The sequence below is a fragment of the Sesamum indicum genome, linkage group LG10, assembly GCF_026168435.1.
Source record: "Sesamum indicum cultivar Baizhima isolate 11 linkage group LG10, ASM2616843v1, whole genome shotgun sequence".
Classification (NCBI taxonomy): Eukaryota; Viridiplantae; Streptophyta; class Magnoliopsida; order Lamiales; family Pedaliaceae; genus Sesamum; species Sesamum indicum.
In genome coordinates, this window is record NC_142666.1 from 1079903 (window position 1) to 1095741 (window position 15839).

The 15839-nt window shown below is 36.2% G+C and overlaps 4 protein-coding genes, 1 non-coding gene and 1 pseudogene across 6 annotated transcripts; 3 read left to right on the plus strand and 3 right to left on the minus strand.

Moving 5' to 3' along the window:
- Window positions 1–548: 548 nt before the first annotated feature.
- On the plus strand, window positions 549–4584 carry LOC105172870 (4-hydroxy-3-methylbut-2-enyl diphosphate reductase, chloroplastic). Its single transcript, XM_011094465.3, has 10 exons — window positions 549–912; window positions 1739–1935; window positions 2439–2618; window positions 2694–2825; window positions 2902–2976; window positions 3051–3156; window positions 3238–3332; window positions 3705–3890; window positions 3975–4061; window positions 4352–4584. Exons 1-10 carry the CDS (start codon window positions 654–656, stop codon window positions 4415–4417), a joined length of 1383 nt encoding a protein of 460 aa, XP_011092767.1. The 5' UTR covers window positions 549–653; the 3' UTR covers window positions 4418–4584.
- Window positions 4585–5482: 898 nt separating this feature from the next.
- On the minus strand, window positions 5483–5556 carry TRNAN-GUU (transfer RNA asparagine (anticodon GUU)). The gene has a single exon. It is a non-coding gene; the product is annotated as a tRNA-Asn (tRNA).
- A 587-nt stretch (window positions 5557–6143) lies between these two features.
- Window positions 6144–7539, minus strand: LOC105172869 (fasciclin-like arabinogalactan protein 21). Its single transcript, XM_011094464.3, has one exon. The coding sequence runs from the start codon at window positions 7537–7539 to the stop codon at window positions 6343–6345; it is 1197 nt and encodes a 398-aa protein (XP_011092766.1). The 3' UTR covers window positions 6144–6342.
- A 70-nt stretch (window positions 7540–7609) lies between these two features.
- Window positions 7610–9519, plus strand: LOC148785170 (plastid division protein PDV2-like; annotated as a pseudogene). Its single transcript, XR_016068014.1, has 2 exons — window positions 7610–8147; window positions 8955–9519. The product of XR_016068014.1 is annotated as a plastid division protein PDV2-like (transcript).
- Window positions 9520–9896: 377 nt separating this feature from the next.
- On the plus strand, window positions 9897–11408 carry LOC105172866 (anaerobic nitrite reductase MHB1). Its single transcript, XM_020697095.2, has 6 exons — window positions 9897–10094; window positions 10181–10336; window positions 10423–10546; window positions 10695–10809; window positions 10880–10996; window positions 11106–11408. The coding sequence occupies exons 1-6, from the start codon at window positions 10037–10039 to the stop codon at window positions 11241–11243; spliced, it is 708 nt and encodes a 235-aa protein (XP_020552754.1). The 5' UTR covers window positions 9897–10036; the 3' UTR covers window positions 11244–11408.
- Window positions 11409–13112: 1704 nt separating this feature from the next.
- LOC105172868 (uncharacterized) lies at window positions 13113–13610 on the minus strand. Its single transcript, XM_020697444.2, has one exon. The coding sequence runs from the start codon at window positions 13608–13610 to the stop codon at window positions 13113–13115; it is 498 nt and encodes a 165-aa protein (XP_020553103.1).
- Between the last annotated feature and the right edge of the window lie 2229 nt (window positions 13611–15839).

Sequence of the window (15839 nt, forward strand, 5' to 3'; positions counted from 1 at the left end):
CACCAAATTATATTTAAATTGATGGACTTGAAATTATGAATTTCAAATTTCTGACAAAATTTATTCGGATAATTTTAAATTTTAAATAATTTAATTCAACTCTAATTTGGAACTATATTTTTACTAAAAATGAAGGGGTTCAAATTTTATTCATAAGGAATCATCCTAACTCTTTTATTTAAAATTTTTCCTCAAATTCAAATTTATTAATCCAAATATAATTTAAATATTTTATAAAATCCCCGTATATTTAGAAATTCAATCGAAAACCCTACGTGTTAAAAATATATGAAAAAATCCCTTTATTTTTCTAAAATAGTGCATACGTTACTCTTTCATTAATTGTTGTCAACGATGTTAGATTTTTTAGCCATTAAAAATTTTCAACTATGAATGTGGAATAATAGCAAAAGGACAAATGTAAGAAAAATCGGCATCCAAGAAAATAATAGCACTTCTAGTTTAAAACAAAATTTAGAAGCACGACTACATCTACAACTACGTCTACGTCTACATGTGCATCACAATAAATAAATGGAGTCCATGGATCACGAGCGCACCCCTGGGGATAAATTACGCACCAGACACATTGCTGGAGGAAAGGACACTCCTCTCTCACTAACGTGCGCGGGTAGCTAACTCCTTCATTCCACATGGCGATTTCTCTGCACTTCTCTCGTATCTCCACTCGCACCGAGCTTCTCCGGCCGGAGACCAGAATTTTCCGGCAGCGGAAGCCGTCATCCGTCCGATGTTCTGCCGCCGGAGAAGCTGCTACGTCTTCTTCCGTGGAGTCGGAGGGCTTTGATGCCAAGGTTTTTCGCCACAACTTGACGAGGAGCAAGAATTACAATCGCAAGGGGTTTGGATATAAGGAGGAAACACTCGAGCAAATGAGCCAAGAGTATACAAGTATGTTTCTGTTAAGTTTGCGCGTTTTGTTGTGTTATTGGTATTGTTAATTTTTTACTTTTGCTGTTTTTGATGGAAAAGAGAATCCTTTGGGATTAATTTTGACATCATATACTTTTCAATTAGTTGACGTTTTGGAAGTTCATTCGCTCCGGTTACCTTCAAGAGTAAATATTTGGCCACAGTCTCTTAATTCTCGTTCCTGAAGTTGACTTCATTTCTCTTTTCGTCGTTAGCATTGACTTAATCGAAAGTCCTAATATTCCCCCAATTATGTATTTGTTTTGTCCTGGCTTTGATGGAGAGTTTTTGCAGGTTTCTGCTCTTATTTTACTTTGATGGAAAGATCTGTTGGGATTTGATTCCAAATCCTGAAGCGATCACTTTAATCCTGTTTTGTTCATGCACCCTCCCGGACGGAATTTTCTTTTCACATAGAGTAATTTTGTTGAATTTTGCCCTTCCATCTAGTTTGGCTCTCTCATAACAGTTGCACTTGAAGTTTGCTCGAGCTTCAGATTCCTAATTTATAGATTTTCCCCCTTCTTTTTAACCATTGATTTGCTGTATAAGTGTTATAGCATAAATCCTGGTTTTGACATCATACGTACATTCACTGTGGGACTGCAGGGAAATGATTTCTTCTGAACTCGTTCTGCTAAACTCTCAGGCGGAGTCTTAATCTCAGTCCTATGAAATTTTTGATAGTATATTTGCCATGTTATCACTCTTAAGTATCCTCGCTCGGATCTGCTTAATTATATGTTTGTGATGTTATCCTTCTGGATTATGGTTATACTTTTTGCCTGATTCTGGAGTATGGCAGGTGACATAATAAAGACACTGAAGGAGAACGGGTACGAGTACACATGGGGAAATGTCACTGTGAAGCTTGCCGAAGCTTATGGCTTTTGCTGGGGGGTTGAGCGGGCTGTTCAGATTGCGTATGAAGCTCGCAAACAGTTTCCAACTGAGAAGATCTGGATCACCAATGAAATAATTCACAATCCGACTGTTAATCAGGTTTTGTTTCCCACAACCTTATTAGTAGATGTCTTAGTTCAGGTAGTCACTGTAGTAGGTTCTCAATAATGGGATAAAAGACTCGAAATGGTCCTGCACTTCAACCTCTTTTCGTGGTTGTTTGGCCCTGCTACTTATATCTCACAGCTTTATCCGTGGTTTGTCCTTAAGGACTCAGAATAATACCTCGTATGATTTTTGGTCCCTGCCCAACAAGGTTGATTTTGATTGATCATCAGTCAACAGTTTTTTTTACTACCTGAATTACATATACATAATGCATTGTCAATATGATGGTTGTATATAAATGGTTCTTTTATTCACTCAGCACATGATTATCTCCTATAACAATTTGCAACTGACATTTGTATATAAGTGCTGTTATTATTGAGGGCTCGGACATGGTTTTGGATGTAGAGTTATGCTTTTCCAATCTGATAGCTAATCATCGATCAAAGAATTAATAAACAACACTGATTAGACAATTTGACTCTCCATGCCAGAGGCTCGAAGAGATGGAAGTAAAAAATATTCCTCTTGATGATGGGAAGAAACAATTTGACGTTGTTGACAAGGGTGATGTTGTAGTGCTGCCTGCTTTTGGAGCTGCTGTAGATGAGATGCTCGTTTTGAGTGAAAAGAATGTCCAAATAGTTGATACAACTTGTCCATGGGTCTCTAAGGTACTTTTCTGTTCTAACTGCTTTGAGAAGTAATTTTGTTCTTTTGTGTTAACAAGCCAACCTTCTGTTATAAAGGTGTGGAATGTAGTTGAAAAGCACAAGAAAGGGGAGTATACTTCAATAATCCACGGTAAATATTCTCATGAAGAGACTGTGGCAACTGCTTCCTTTGCAGGCAAGTATATCATTGTAAAGAACATGACAGAGGTATGTTTAATTTTCTGCGCCGTTTTAATTCACATGTTCGTTCTTGATTTAACAAAAATATAACTTGTCGTCACAGGCAAACTATGTATGTGATTACATTTTGGGTGGTGGACTTGACGGATCCAGCTCAACCAAGGAGGCATTTATGGAGGTAGGTTGATATCTAACTTCTCTTAACTTCAATTTCCACTTCATGAAGGATTCATGTGATTTATTCGTCTGCAGAAATTCAAACTTGCAGTATCTGAGGGGTTTGATCCCGATGTAGATCTTGTGAAAGTTGGTATTGCAAATCAGACTACTATGTTGAAGGGAGAAACCGAGGAGATTGGTTAGTTACTATCCTGCACCATCTTTCCTCTACATGTTTGCAAAAATGCAACTTCTCATGCTGATGTTCTTTATTCTGCAGGACGGTTAGTTGAGAGAACCATGATGCGCAAGTATGGTGTGGAAAATGTTAACAGCCACTTCTTAAGTTTCAACACTATTTGTGATGCAACTCAAGTAAAACCTTCTTCTCCATTTTTAATTTCCCAAATTTACTGGAGTCGTTGTTTGATAGTATTATATATAACTTAATTATGATGATCCGAAATGACCAAATTATACATTGGTCCTGGTCAAGGACTCCTGGACATCTTCGAACTCTCTTTCTCCCTCTGCACGTGTATGTGTGTGTTCTATTGTCACATTTTGAAAGATTAGCTTTCATTTGTTTCATATTATTTATCTTTTCCTAAGGTTTTGAATTGGCTGTGCTGCTTCATTAGTTATGACTATTGTATTTATGAACTCGCAGATGCTGGATTATTGTATTTTTGTGTCACTTAGCTCACTACATCTAGCCTAACATTGATCAATTCGTCATATATTTAGGAGCGGCAAGATGCCATGTATAAACTGGTCGACCAACAGGTGGACCTCATGCTAGTTGTAGGTGGGTGGAACTCGAGCAACACTTCACACTTACAAGAAATAGCAGAGGAACGTGGGATTCCGTCGTATTGGATTGACAGTGAGAAAAGAATAGGTCCAGGGAACAAAATAAGTTACAAGTTATTGGTATGTGCCTTGTATTAGTAACAGTTAGTTCTTATGACTGAACGAGTTCTGCAAATGTGACTGACTGAGTGTTGCATTTTACAGCACGGTGAGTTGGTAGAGAAAGAGAATTGGCTACCTGAGGGTCCCATAACAGTCGGCATAACATCTGGTGCATCTACTCCGGATAAGGTGATTCTGCTTAATTCTTTGTCTTCCCCCATTGAGTATCAACTCTGCCAGCACAAACAGGAATTAACCCCCATTATCCAGCTCTTTTGCAAATTCAAGGTCACGTTTGATTTTTCATGACAAACTCATGCATGACAATTCTCATCAGCTATTTGGACTAAGAGCCGTTCAAAATTGCAGCATTTCATTTTGTTTTACTTATTTATCATGGATTGGTTGAGGATTCAGAGCACATATGTGTAATTATGTTTTTTGCTTTTCTAAGTGGTCCTAATGGTGTCTTTATTCAGGTTGTGGAAGATGTCCTTCTCAAGGTTTTCGACATTAAGCGGCAGGAAGTAATGCAACTGGCTTAGATGAACCCGAAGCTCTCAAAATATGTAAACAAACTTAGTGCAATAACATGTGTGTGAAATATTGTACCCCTATTACTCCTAGTATGGATATTTTTGCATAGGATTTCATGCATCTTCTATCTATCTATACTATTATATATAAACAGAAGATGATTTTTGGACTTAAATCGATAGTTTTGATATCACCACACCACATTATTATGATACTAAAAATGTCCTTTCATGGATAGATACTATTTAACTTCCCAATTCATGACGTTGAATTTACTAGTCCTAAAAATTTAATTCCATGCAATTACATGTACTCATAAGTTTATTCCTTTTTGTTTAATTTTATTGTTAATTAAAATAAAATAACATATTAATATTTGTGTTGTATGTAATCGCAATAATCACTATTGATATAATTATATATTGTACAAAGTTTTAATTTTTAATTTAATTCAAGTGAAAAATATGTTGACAAATAATGCATTGAAAAAAATTGTCAAACAATTTTTGTGTATGAGGATGTAAGACAATAATAAATTTTAATATACAAGACTAAATTTTTGAGCTTCAATAAAATAAAAATGTTAGTGAATTATGGGCGCAGGGGCACTGCATGCCATGGTGTCCAAACTATCTATACTATATTCTTAAAGGAGGGCACTTTTTTGGTGTTTCTTCATTTATTAGTCTGTTATTATTTATTTTATTTAATTATTTCAGCATTTTTTTCTTTTTTCTCTCTCTCAACTGTAATATTTTTCTTCTCCCTTTTTTTTTAAATGACTTCTTGCAACTTCTATCTTTTTGATGCTTTTTATTTATTTAACTAAATATATAATTTAAAAATATAATAATTATATTTTAATATTTTAAATTAATTACACACAAATTTTGGTGTGCCACACGCTAATTAAAAAAGAAAAAGGATTTATAGATTCAAACTGATAGTTTTAATACTATTATGCTAAATTATCATTTGCAAGTGAAAGTTGCAGTACGAATCGAATTTTATGTAAAACGTGGAAAACAAAATGCTTAGGGTAGTAGTTTCTTGGATGTGTAAATGGTAAGACTCGCTAGAGGAAGGGCTTGAACCTTCGACCTTGTGGTTAACAGCCACACGCTCTAACCAACTGAGCTACTCCAGCCCCATGCACAATAGTAATAAACAAAATAGTAATATCACTTGGTCCGAGGGGGCGTGAGCCTTCTGTTTGTGTTACAACAAGTCGTTCCCCTCAGCAGAATATAATGACCATCACCATTTGATGTATAGGCACACAACATTATCTCACTCTTATCTTGTGTAGGTTCATTGAGCATTGTTAAAAACTTCTTTATAATGATGTGTACAAAGTCATTTCGGTGCCCGTTAATATAGATTATTGCTAATAAAATCAGACTGTGTGGATGGATATTATGTAACAAAATAGTATTCTAAGTTTAAAAAAAATCATACATCACCAAAATTAAAATATTATATTTAATGTGACAAATGCATAGGTTTTGAAGGCAAACAGAAATATACTTTTTTCATCTTGCATGTTGCAGTTGATCAATAGATTGGAAGTTCTTCTACAAAATTGATATATTAACTTCACAAGTTCACACATCAAAAATTAAAATTCATGGAGAAAATGTATCGGGTCATTAATTCATGCATTCTGCTGGCCAAAGCTTCAATCAAAGGTTCAGAAGAATGGAAATAAGGAACAGAGCTGAGTAAAATAAGCACATTATTTACGTAAAATGATGATAGGATGGTTCACGAAATGTACCTCCTCAAATGTTATTCTACATTAACCGCCAAAAAAGCGCAGAGAGTACAAGCAGTCGAAGCATCATCATTCAGTAAAGTTTGTCCTCCTACAGTCACCTAGAAAGCTCATTAGGTCGCTACAACATTGAAAGTAGAGTAACCGGTCGACCAGATCTCACAGTCCACGGTGATGGTCAACATCCACCCTCGATTGCGGGCCAGCTGGTACTTCAGCTTCAACCTCACAGGTTCCACGATTCAGATCCAAGTGATCGCAATTGGACCGTTTGATCTCATGATCAAAGCTGCCGTCCTCATCATACGGCTGATGATGATGCATATGTGGAAACGGCGACGACACTCCATGGATCACAATCCTGCTGTTATGAAGCAGATCAATGGTCGTGATCTTCACATAGTTAATCTTCATGGGCGCCAAAGGTCCTCCGCCACCTCCAGTAGTCACCACCAGGTTATTTCCGGGGTCCATCGTAGTCAAAGACGCCATTGGCTGTAAGCTAACGAGCTCCGCAGCCGTCAGCCGCTTGTTCGGCACTACATGGTACCTGAAGTTCGCCAAGTAAGCATTTCCTCCACCTGAGAAGATTGCGGTATCATCGAGCGCGAAAATCGTCATCGATTTCAACTCAGAGAACTCGACGTACTTCACACGCAGCGCGAGGGAGACAACGCTGTATCCGGTGGCGCGGAGTCGAATAATAGCATCCTTCAACATCAGGTGAATGATAGATGGCGACGAAGGCAGTGGCGACCTGGAGGTACGAGAAGGCGAAGGGAATGACAATGACGTCATACGCTCGACGTTACATGATAGCGGAGAGAGATGCGAAATGAAGCCTTGGAGACCATGGACCACGACGAGGCCATTGTTGAAAAGGTCAGGACTCGTGATCTCCACTCCGTCAACGAAGACCTTATCCTTACTGTCGGTGGTGATGGTGAGGCAGCGGTTGGGAGCGAGCGTCTCGATTTTGGTACCGAAAATGAGGGTTTTGAGGAAGTGGAGGGGGTAAAGGCCTGGGAGAGAGAGCTCCTGAAGGAGGAGAGGGAGGGAGCAGGAGGGGCAGGTGAGGAGGGAGGCGTCGGAGGGGGCGAAGACAGTGAGGGGAGTTGTGGCGGAGAGGTTGGCGGAGGCGGCAGCGGTGGAAAGCTCCTGGTATCCGAGGGTGGAGAGAATGGTGGCGAAGAGAGCAGGGGAGTATGTGTGGGATGGGGAGTGGAAAGGGTGAGGGGAAGGAGCGAAGGAAGGGGAGGTGGAGGCGGCGTCTGTGCTGGCGGCGGAGATGAATAGTGAAATGAGGAGGAGGAGGAGGAAGAGGACGAGGAGCTGGAATCGCAGAGGGATCGCCATTGAATTTCTGGACGGAGGGAGGAGAAATACGAAAAAGGTAGTGAAGTTGTGAATCACAGTGACTGTATATATATATATATGTCGTCTACGTATATCACAGCAGCCCTACTGTACATAACAAACTAATGGCGGGAAACGGAATTCTGAGTGATGGTTAGTTATGGGGGAAGTTTCTTGTTCGGTTCACGTGATTGGGTGAAAGCCCAACGACGTCCTGTCCACGCGCCTACAATATTATGAACCGTAGTAGAATGGAGGAAAGGAAAAATATTCCAGATTGGAAGGATTTACACTATCAGAAGGTCACCATTAATTGGTGGCTCTGGTACCAAGCTCGAATTGATTGCATCTGCTTACATCTCCAAGAAGGAAAAACCGAGGAAGAAGGATCTGTACCAGTCTATCTTTCTTCATGTATGAAACCTGTAAATCTAACTCCTCAATAGACCTCTAAGTCTAACTAATTAACTGTCTAATTTAATTAAGTCAGTTCTGAAATAATAAACACCACTCTTCATCAATTCATGCTCTCTGTTTTACTCTACTTCAAGGCTGCAGCTGCTGTTGCTCTAATCTCAACACTGACCCCAAAGAATCCGAGAATGAGAGTGAGTCTTGTTCGTATCAAGGCTAGCACGTCCTTTTTGTTTGGATTTTCTTTTCAAATTTTGGACTCTGTATTGTTTGCTTAGTCGTAGAATTTCTTGCACAAAAGTTGAATGTTTCTTAGGGAAATGAGATACGCCAGAGAATTCTAGGGTTTTATGAGTAGCTAGTGCAACCTTATAAGATTTCACTATGCTTTATTGCTGCTAGTTTTATTATATAACTTCCTTGCTCTTAACCTGTCTTTTAAGAAATTTTTATTTTAATCGAATACACAATTTTGTTTTTAGCAATGTGATATATATGTCAGAAGCAAGGACAGACGTTCGTCAAAAAATTTATGTTTAATATTCCAACCATGCGCCCCTGTTAGGGTAAGTAGGCCTAAGAACATAAACGATGATTTCGGATTATTGTACTATGGATTGATGTGTGAATTGCATCAGTAAATGAATAGTCTCTGTGGTGGAATTTGTATCTTGAATTTATGCGTAATATATCTCAAGAAGTTAATTTCTACGAGCGAACACGCTGGTTTGGTTCTGTTTTATAGGGTGGTAAATGCATCATGTTGAACTCTTCTAGCAACTCAGAGGCCATCAGTCAGACCAATGCTCAGTTAACACAGATATTTCGTCAATAGATCCATTCTCCTCGGTGTAGTACTTGAATTTTTTTAGTTATGTATATGAGTTTGCATAAATAGATCCTTAAATTTGCTCTGTGTTCTGCTGGCTCTGTCCTTTTCCTCCGTCTGTTTCCTTTTCGGAATATGATGCTTAAGCTTCTGTTCTTATTTCTCCTAGCAGGTGCTGCAACAGCAGCAGTGGTATGGAAAAGAATCCGCACCAGCTGAAACTAACTACAGCCAAAGTAAGTGCTCAACATGCTGAAGGAATACAAATCCAGAACTTGGAGATCGATCATACATGAGGCAATTGCATTTGCTAGCGAAACAAAAGACAACAATGATCTCCTACTTCCACCTTATCCAAGCCAATCTTCACATTAAGTGGTCTCGGACAATAGATATCTCTCATCATTCCAATCCACTCAAAGATTTGCTCGGAATGGGGGGATAATAAATGGCTTAAAAGATCTCTGCCGCCTGTCCAAGAATCTCAACAAATCAGATAGAGGTCAGGCCCAATCTGGGTCAAGGATCCCATCTAAATGGATAAAATCCTTGATAGATGCAGCAGCTAAGACGGTTCTGACATCGTTGGGGTTATCGCTATCTTGAGTTTGGCTGGTTTTGAGCTGACGACGGGGAAACGGGATAATCACTTTAAACTTTTGGACTTATTTAAGCTGCAAAGCAACCTGAAAAACAAACTATACTCGAGGGTCAACCTGGCTTGTCCCTGTGATTGAAACAGAGTAAATTCCATTTGGAGTCGGTTTTTGCTGCTTCTGATGTGAATTATGGGTGTGGATGATATGGAATTGGTTTCCACTTACCTTAAAAGAAAAGGAAGGTAAAAAAGAGAAAGGTAGGAGCATTTATTTGTATCCATCTGTATATCCCCTGATCTTTTGACTTACTTTTGTGACCGGAATGACATTCTGCAGCAACAAATGCATGTTTTTATGAGAGCTGAGAAGAAACAACTTTTATGCTGCATTATAGCATTATATTTTATTTCTGCCTCCACTTGTTTGTTGCGGGGTGGCGGATAGACTATAATACAGAATCCCATTGGAAGAAAGTGGTCAAAGGGACCTCAGTTTCAGCCTTCCCCAGTATTACTTATACTATTGGAGCATGTCCCCAAGACAAGAAAATGATTAGACCAGTTGGCTCTACTTAAACCTGAAAGGTTACTCCAACTTCATCAATTTACCATTGCTCCCAGCAAACACACACAGAGAGTTGCTTCAAACATTGAAGATGAATATCTCGAGAATCAACAGTATCGGATCTATTACTACCAAGTTAAACTGCAGTGGTAGGTGGTCCTCTATTGTTAAATTCTTGATCACCTCATTTTCTTACTCATGAGATCTTGCTCAAAAGCTTTCCAATTTGTTTCAGAAACCCCAGCGAGCCCTTATCTCCATTGCTCAAAGATCACTGCCAAGGATATTTCTACTCTGGGATTTCCATCTCATCAATCTGTCAGCTTATCGTGGCTCAGAAGGGATGCTTCAGAGAGCTGTCTTGTGTTGAAAACTGCTAAGATCCCAAGATGTAAGTTCAAAATCTGTTGGTAAATTCTTTCCATCCTCTTGGTTATTTACGTGATCTGTATTTCCTTTTACTTTATTGGAGTGAAGGCATGAAGAAGAGTGGGAGACTAGAAGTGAAAGCTTTTACTGAAGAGCAAGAAGCTTTGGTGACAAAATCATGGAATGTAATGAAGAAGAATGCTGCAGAGTTGGGACTTAAGTTCTTCTTGAGGTGATCAAATTCTTCGAACCCTTTTTGTCTTTTCTGTGTTTAGTTATAGCTTTTCGATTAAATGATATAAATGTATACAAAAATGGAAAATATAGGCTCATCCAGGTAGAACTTAAGTAAAATGAACTCGGTGGATCAAAATTTGCAGGATCTTTGAGATCGCACCGTCTGCAAAGAAGCTTTTTACGTTCTTGAAGGACTTGGATGGACCTCTGGAGCAGAATCCAAAGCTGAAACCCCATGCGATGACTGTTTTTGTCATGGTAAGCACTTTGATTTTTCTATCCATATTTATCCATTAGGTTAACTATTTTACTGGCATGAATTTTGCAGACTTGTGAATCTGCTGTTCAACTTCGGAGAGCTGGGAAAGTTACTGTGAAGGACTCAACTCTTAAGGATTTGGGGGCGACGCACTTTAAGTATGGCGTGGTTGATGAACACTTTGAGGTACATAAACTGATGTCAAACTATATTAATTTAGTTGATTTCTCGAAATGGTTATGAGTAAATAAATGCGGTACGTAGATGCTTTAACAGTTGAAAGTTGATGCGGTAGGTCACTAAGTACGCGTTGCTGGAAACCATAAAGGAAGCAGTGCCTGAAATGTGGTCATTGGAGATGAAGACAGCGTGGGCCGAAGCCTACGATCAGTTGGCTGCTGCAATCAAGACGGAAATGAAACCCCCTTCTTGAGACACAAAGAGGGACGAATCTGCATTTGTTCCAGTTTACTTAATAAGTTGTGTTAACACAAAGATGAGTGATATACTTTTGTTACTTGAGTTAACTGAGTAAATGACTCTTGATGCTGATTTTGGATTTAGTCGAGTAATAATAAATTAGTACATTCGACTACAATTTGGTGTGATCTTTGCATTTATTGCTTTGTATATGACTGTCACTGGCCTTGGGAATCAGCTCATAAACAGTTTTGATAGAGGCTGCTTAAGTATTTTGAATTTTATTTTATTGGGTAAATTCCCTCCAGCCTAAATTAGGTTTAGGTATAATTATGAATACCTTTTCGTTTGAGAAACTGTCAAATAATTTTTATATTTGATGAATTTATATAATCATTGTATCGTGGTTTAAAATTGTCAAAACCTTGTTGTATTCTTTTTTGTTTTTAAAAGGACAAGGTGGATGGAAATTTTTTTAAAAATTGTAAAAAGATTATCCACTCAATTCAAAATTTAAGAAAAAATTAAAAAATAAATAAACTTATAATTCATAGTCTATAAGGCTATTTTGATCAGTTCACTACAAAAGATGAATAGAAAAACAATGAAGACTAACAAATTTAATTAGTTATTGGAAACTTGGACGACGGGTCAAAATTAGAACGTATTGATGATTTTCAAAGCAAAAATAAGATATTTATAATTATATTAAATCTTAAAAATGCTCATTGTGATTAACTTTATTATTTGAAAGCATATAATTACAAGAATAAATATAAACATATACACATCACCAGTCATTTACACTGGAACATCTTGTTAAATGAAGAGGACAACTTTAATAATTTTAAGTTATATATTGATGTCGTTGTTTGGGATGATTTTTTTCCGACTTACATAGTAGAAAATTCGATATGCTAAATCCGTTAATATTCCATATTTATGAATATAGTCACTGCACTTATTCAGTTATTTTTTTCTCTTATTACTAATTTTTGTGAGATGTTGACTCAAAAAATGGTTTTGCTCATGTCCTAAAGTTAGATTTTTTACAACCTTGAGAAGGGGAGCAAAATTTTCTGGGGTAGGCAGGATCTCCATCAAGTTTCAATAATGGGGCGGGAGGAAGAACATTATTGAGTTTTCACATGCCCTAATTTGTTTCCACTTACATTAAATTAAAATTAATTTTTTTGTCAGGCTGCTTTTACCTTGAAAACCTACAGAAAGACAAAAATGACGATTGCCCAGATCAACACGACTAACATGTACATAAATTATTGTAGTATTTATGTTGCCCTTTTACATCTCATCACAAAATTTTTAATTCAAATCGATTTTTTATTAATTATATAATAAATATAATATATTTGTTGTGTAATTAATAAGTTATTAATCACATGACACTTACTTTCTTATTTATTTTAATTTAACTAAATCTATTATGGTAAGAATTTTTCCACCCCATGCATATAATTTTTCTTTTTTATTTCATCTGAATTTTACAGTTTAATTTAAAAATAAAACAAAAGGAAAAAAAAAAAAAAAGAACTGAAATAGATTGATTTATCGTATACAAAACTGTCCCACCTCACCTAAAAAATATTAACATGACAATTATCTCTCACTTGCTCTTTTGCAAAACATAGTGTTCCATTTTGAAGTTGGGAAAACTTTAAATCAAATTAAATTTGATCCAATCAAATTAATTATAAATTTTTTGTAATATATTTATTATATGATTGATTATTTTATTTGAATTATATATCAATCACATAATAAATATATATATTATATAATTGATTGAGATTGCATCAAATTCAATTTAGAAAAGAATTTCTAGTCTCAGAGAGTGATTTGTTCAGTAATTTTTACCTTCTTTTCACTCTTCATCAATCGCACTTAACTTGGCGACAAACTTCCGTCTCTTACAACCACCACCTCCGCCATTCCCTCCACCGTCCTCCGCCGCCAGGAGCCTCTCCTTCTCGCTGAACAACATAACAGGTCGAACCTTTCCCCACACACAACAACTGCAGCTAATCATCCCATCATCATAATCTCTACTACTACAGCTAGCAAGAGCTGCGCTCGCTTTCAAGACCAGCGCCGCCATGTCCTCCACCTGCAGCCGCCGGTTCCGCCGATCCAGCGGCATCTCAAAGTAAAGCTCCCCCGGCTGCAACACCTCGTCGCCGCTCATCGCCACCGCGAACTCGTCCAGCTCCATCTCCTCGGAGCTGCATATGAAGCACCCAGAATTCGGCTCCAACAAACTCGAAACCCGAACCGGCCATGAGAACTCTTGAAGCTGGCCGTCCAGGAGGATTAACTTCGCCGTGAGAGCGGACGTAGACTGGTGCGACCAGCAACTGCCCATTGTTCAGGAGGAAGAAACAAGAAATTTTTATGAAGAAATCGTGTTACTAGTAACACGACACATATATACAGTGAGAGAATGTCGCCAATTAGTTAAGCATGCAATATTCAAACATGATTTCATTGCTGTCACGTCGTTTTGCCCGTCGTTTGTTGGAATTATATCCGAGAAGACCGCGTTTGATTGTTATTTCTAGTACTTATGGTCAACATTTTGTTAAAATATCAACGTCATGGATAATTAATTTATTAATTAATGTTCCACTAATTATGTAATTATATACCGTTCAAGGAGAATGTGATCAATCATAAAACACTATTGATTTAATTCGACTAAACTTGATGAGGATAAGAATTTTTCCACCGGTTAGTTCTTCAAATTTATTACAGAGTTTCTTTTACTATTTCTAACTATGTTGTTTGAATATGCGTTCCGTACATGTTTTTTTGTTTCTTAATATTTAAGAGGTGAGAGAAATACGACCAACATAATAATTCTTAGGGATAATTACATTATTTGTACTTCCTAACATGTGGTCTCATTATATAAATCATTCATATTTTTTGAATAATTACGCGAACATATACCCATTAAAAACATCAACACTATTTACGCAAATCACTCCAGTTTTTGAATAATTACACATACATTCTAAAAGTTATCAATATTTTTTAGTTGTCTGTCAATAGTGGTTTCGTAATTATATAAAAAACAGGGGTGATTAATACAAACAGATCATAGATCAGGGAGTGTAAATTTAATTATCTTAATTCTTATTGGACGATAGAAGATAAATAGTTGTTTCTCATGCAGATCTAGAATTAAACGCCCCAAATAAATTTTATATTTTATATTTTTATTTATAGTAAGTGTTTGTCAAATTTTGTGTATAGTGAAATTTATTTATTTATTTTCCAAAATGTATAAAGGGTGCATTTCAATGCTGCAACTTTGGCAGTGACGAAGCATAAACAACAAGGGAGTACCATATGGAATATTTTAAACTTCCACATCCTAAAACATTAATTATATAATTTCAACAATCCAATCCAACCCTATCTACAAATTAGGAATTCTAAGACTATGGGTTCGAATCCGTCAAAATGTGGGATGTTATTCTATTATTTTAGTATGTGTTATTTTATTTTAATAGAAGATGTTGGTTAGATATATTTACATAATACTGATTGATATATAGTTGTCCATAATTGTTAGATATAAATATATGATATTTATGATTGTAATAAACTTTTTCAAAAATAAATAATAACTCATCGTTTTTACCATGAAAAAAAATGCTGGAGTATAGATTCGTACGAGGATAACTAGAGAATAAACGCGATCAACAAATGTACTTGACATATGGAGGCTACATCTTTGTAGGAATAACCAAATTGTATTATTGGCCATTTTTTTAAAATGGATATTTATTATGTAATTAATTTTAATTTTATTAAATTCAATTTAAATTAGAAATTTCTTTTTTATTACAATTAAATGAAGTATTAGTTCAAGTTTCAATTGAGTCGCATTAAATAGCATGTACGTGTTAGAAACACCCCATCAACAGTCGTCGTTAATAACAAAACCATACACTACTTACAATGTGTAATAATTAACTCAAATTTGACTGAATTCCTACCAAACTATTAATTCTCAATAAACGCCATCTACGTGTCATAAAAAGATTAACGCCAATTATAATTTCATTAATAGCCAAAAATATGGTTACAGCCTACGCTTAAGTAATCCCACCTGCAACTCCTCCAATTTGAACACTTTTCTGGTTTATTTTAGGGATAGTTATACTTTTGTTGTCGTATATTTGACGTAATTATGCATAAATATTATATAATTTGAGAAACTTACATTTAGTGCTTTTAAAGTTTGTTTTATTAATAAATAGGTCCATTCGCTAATTAAAATTCATTCAACTTATTGATGTTAATAACAAATTAAATAAAAATCGATATTTACCCTCGTTCGACTAATTACTGATTTATTGTAGGTCAAATAAATCTTTTATAATATAAAAAAATATTTTGTAATTAAACTACTTTTATAACAATAAAGATATACCTCTAACGTATGAAGATGTATAAAGGTAATTTGATCATAAAAAGTTTATTTGACCTGTAATAAATCAATAATAGTCAATCGGGGCTGGACATGAATTTTTATATGAATTTTTTGTTAATATCATCAAATTCGATGAATTTTGACTAATGG

Excerpts from the sequence above, each read along its gene's own strand:
- LOC105172870 (XM_011094465.3), top strand. The coding sequence starts at position 654 with ATGGCGATTTCTCTGCACTTCTCTCGTATCTCCACTCGCACCGAGCTT. Across the intron at positions 2,977-3,050 it reads CCAAGGAGGCATTTATGGAG|AAATTCAAACTTGCAGTATC; the intron begins GTAGGTTGATAT and ends ATTCGTCTGCAG. Across the intron at positions 4,062-4,351 it reads GTGCATCTACTCCGGATAAG|GTTGTGGAAGATGTCCTTCT; the intron begins GTGATTCTGCTT and ends GTCTTTATTCAG.
- LOC105172869 (XM_011094464.3), bottom strand. The coding sequence starts at position 7,539 with ATGGCGATCCCTCTGCGATTCCAGCTCCTCGTCCTCTTCCTCCTCCTC.
- LOC105172866 (XM_020697095.2), top strand. The coding sequence starts at position 10,037 with ATGAATATCTCGAGAATCAACAGTATCGGATCTATTACTACCAAGTTA. Across the intron at positions 10,337-10,422 it reads AACTGCTAAGATCCCAAGAT|GCATGAAGAAGAGTGGGAGA; the intron begins GTAAGTTCAAAA and ends ATTGGAGTGAAG. Across the intron at positions 10,997-11,105 it reads TGGTTGATGAACACTTTGAG|GTCACTAAGTACGCGTTGCT; the intron begins GTACATAAACTG and ends TTGATGCGGTAG.
- LOC105172868 (XM_020697444.2), bottom strand. The coding sequence starts at position 13,610 with ATGGGCAGTTGCTGGTCGCACCAGTCTACGTCCGCTCTCACGGCGAAG.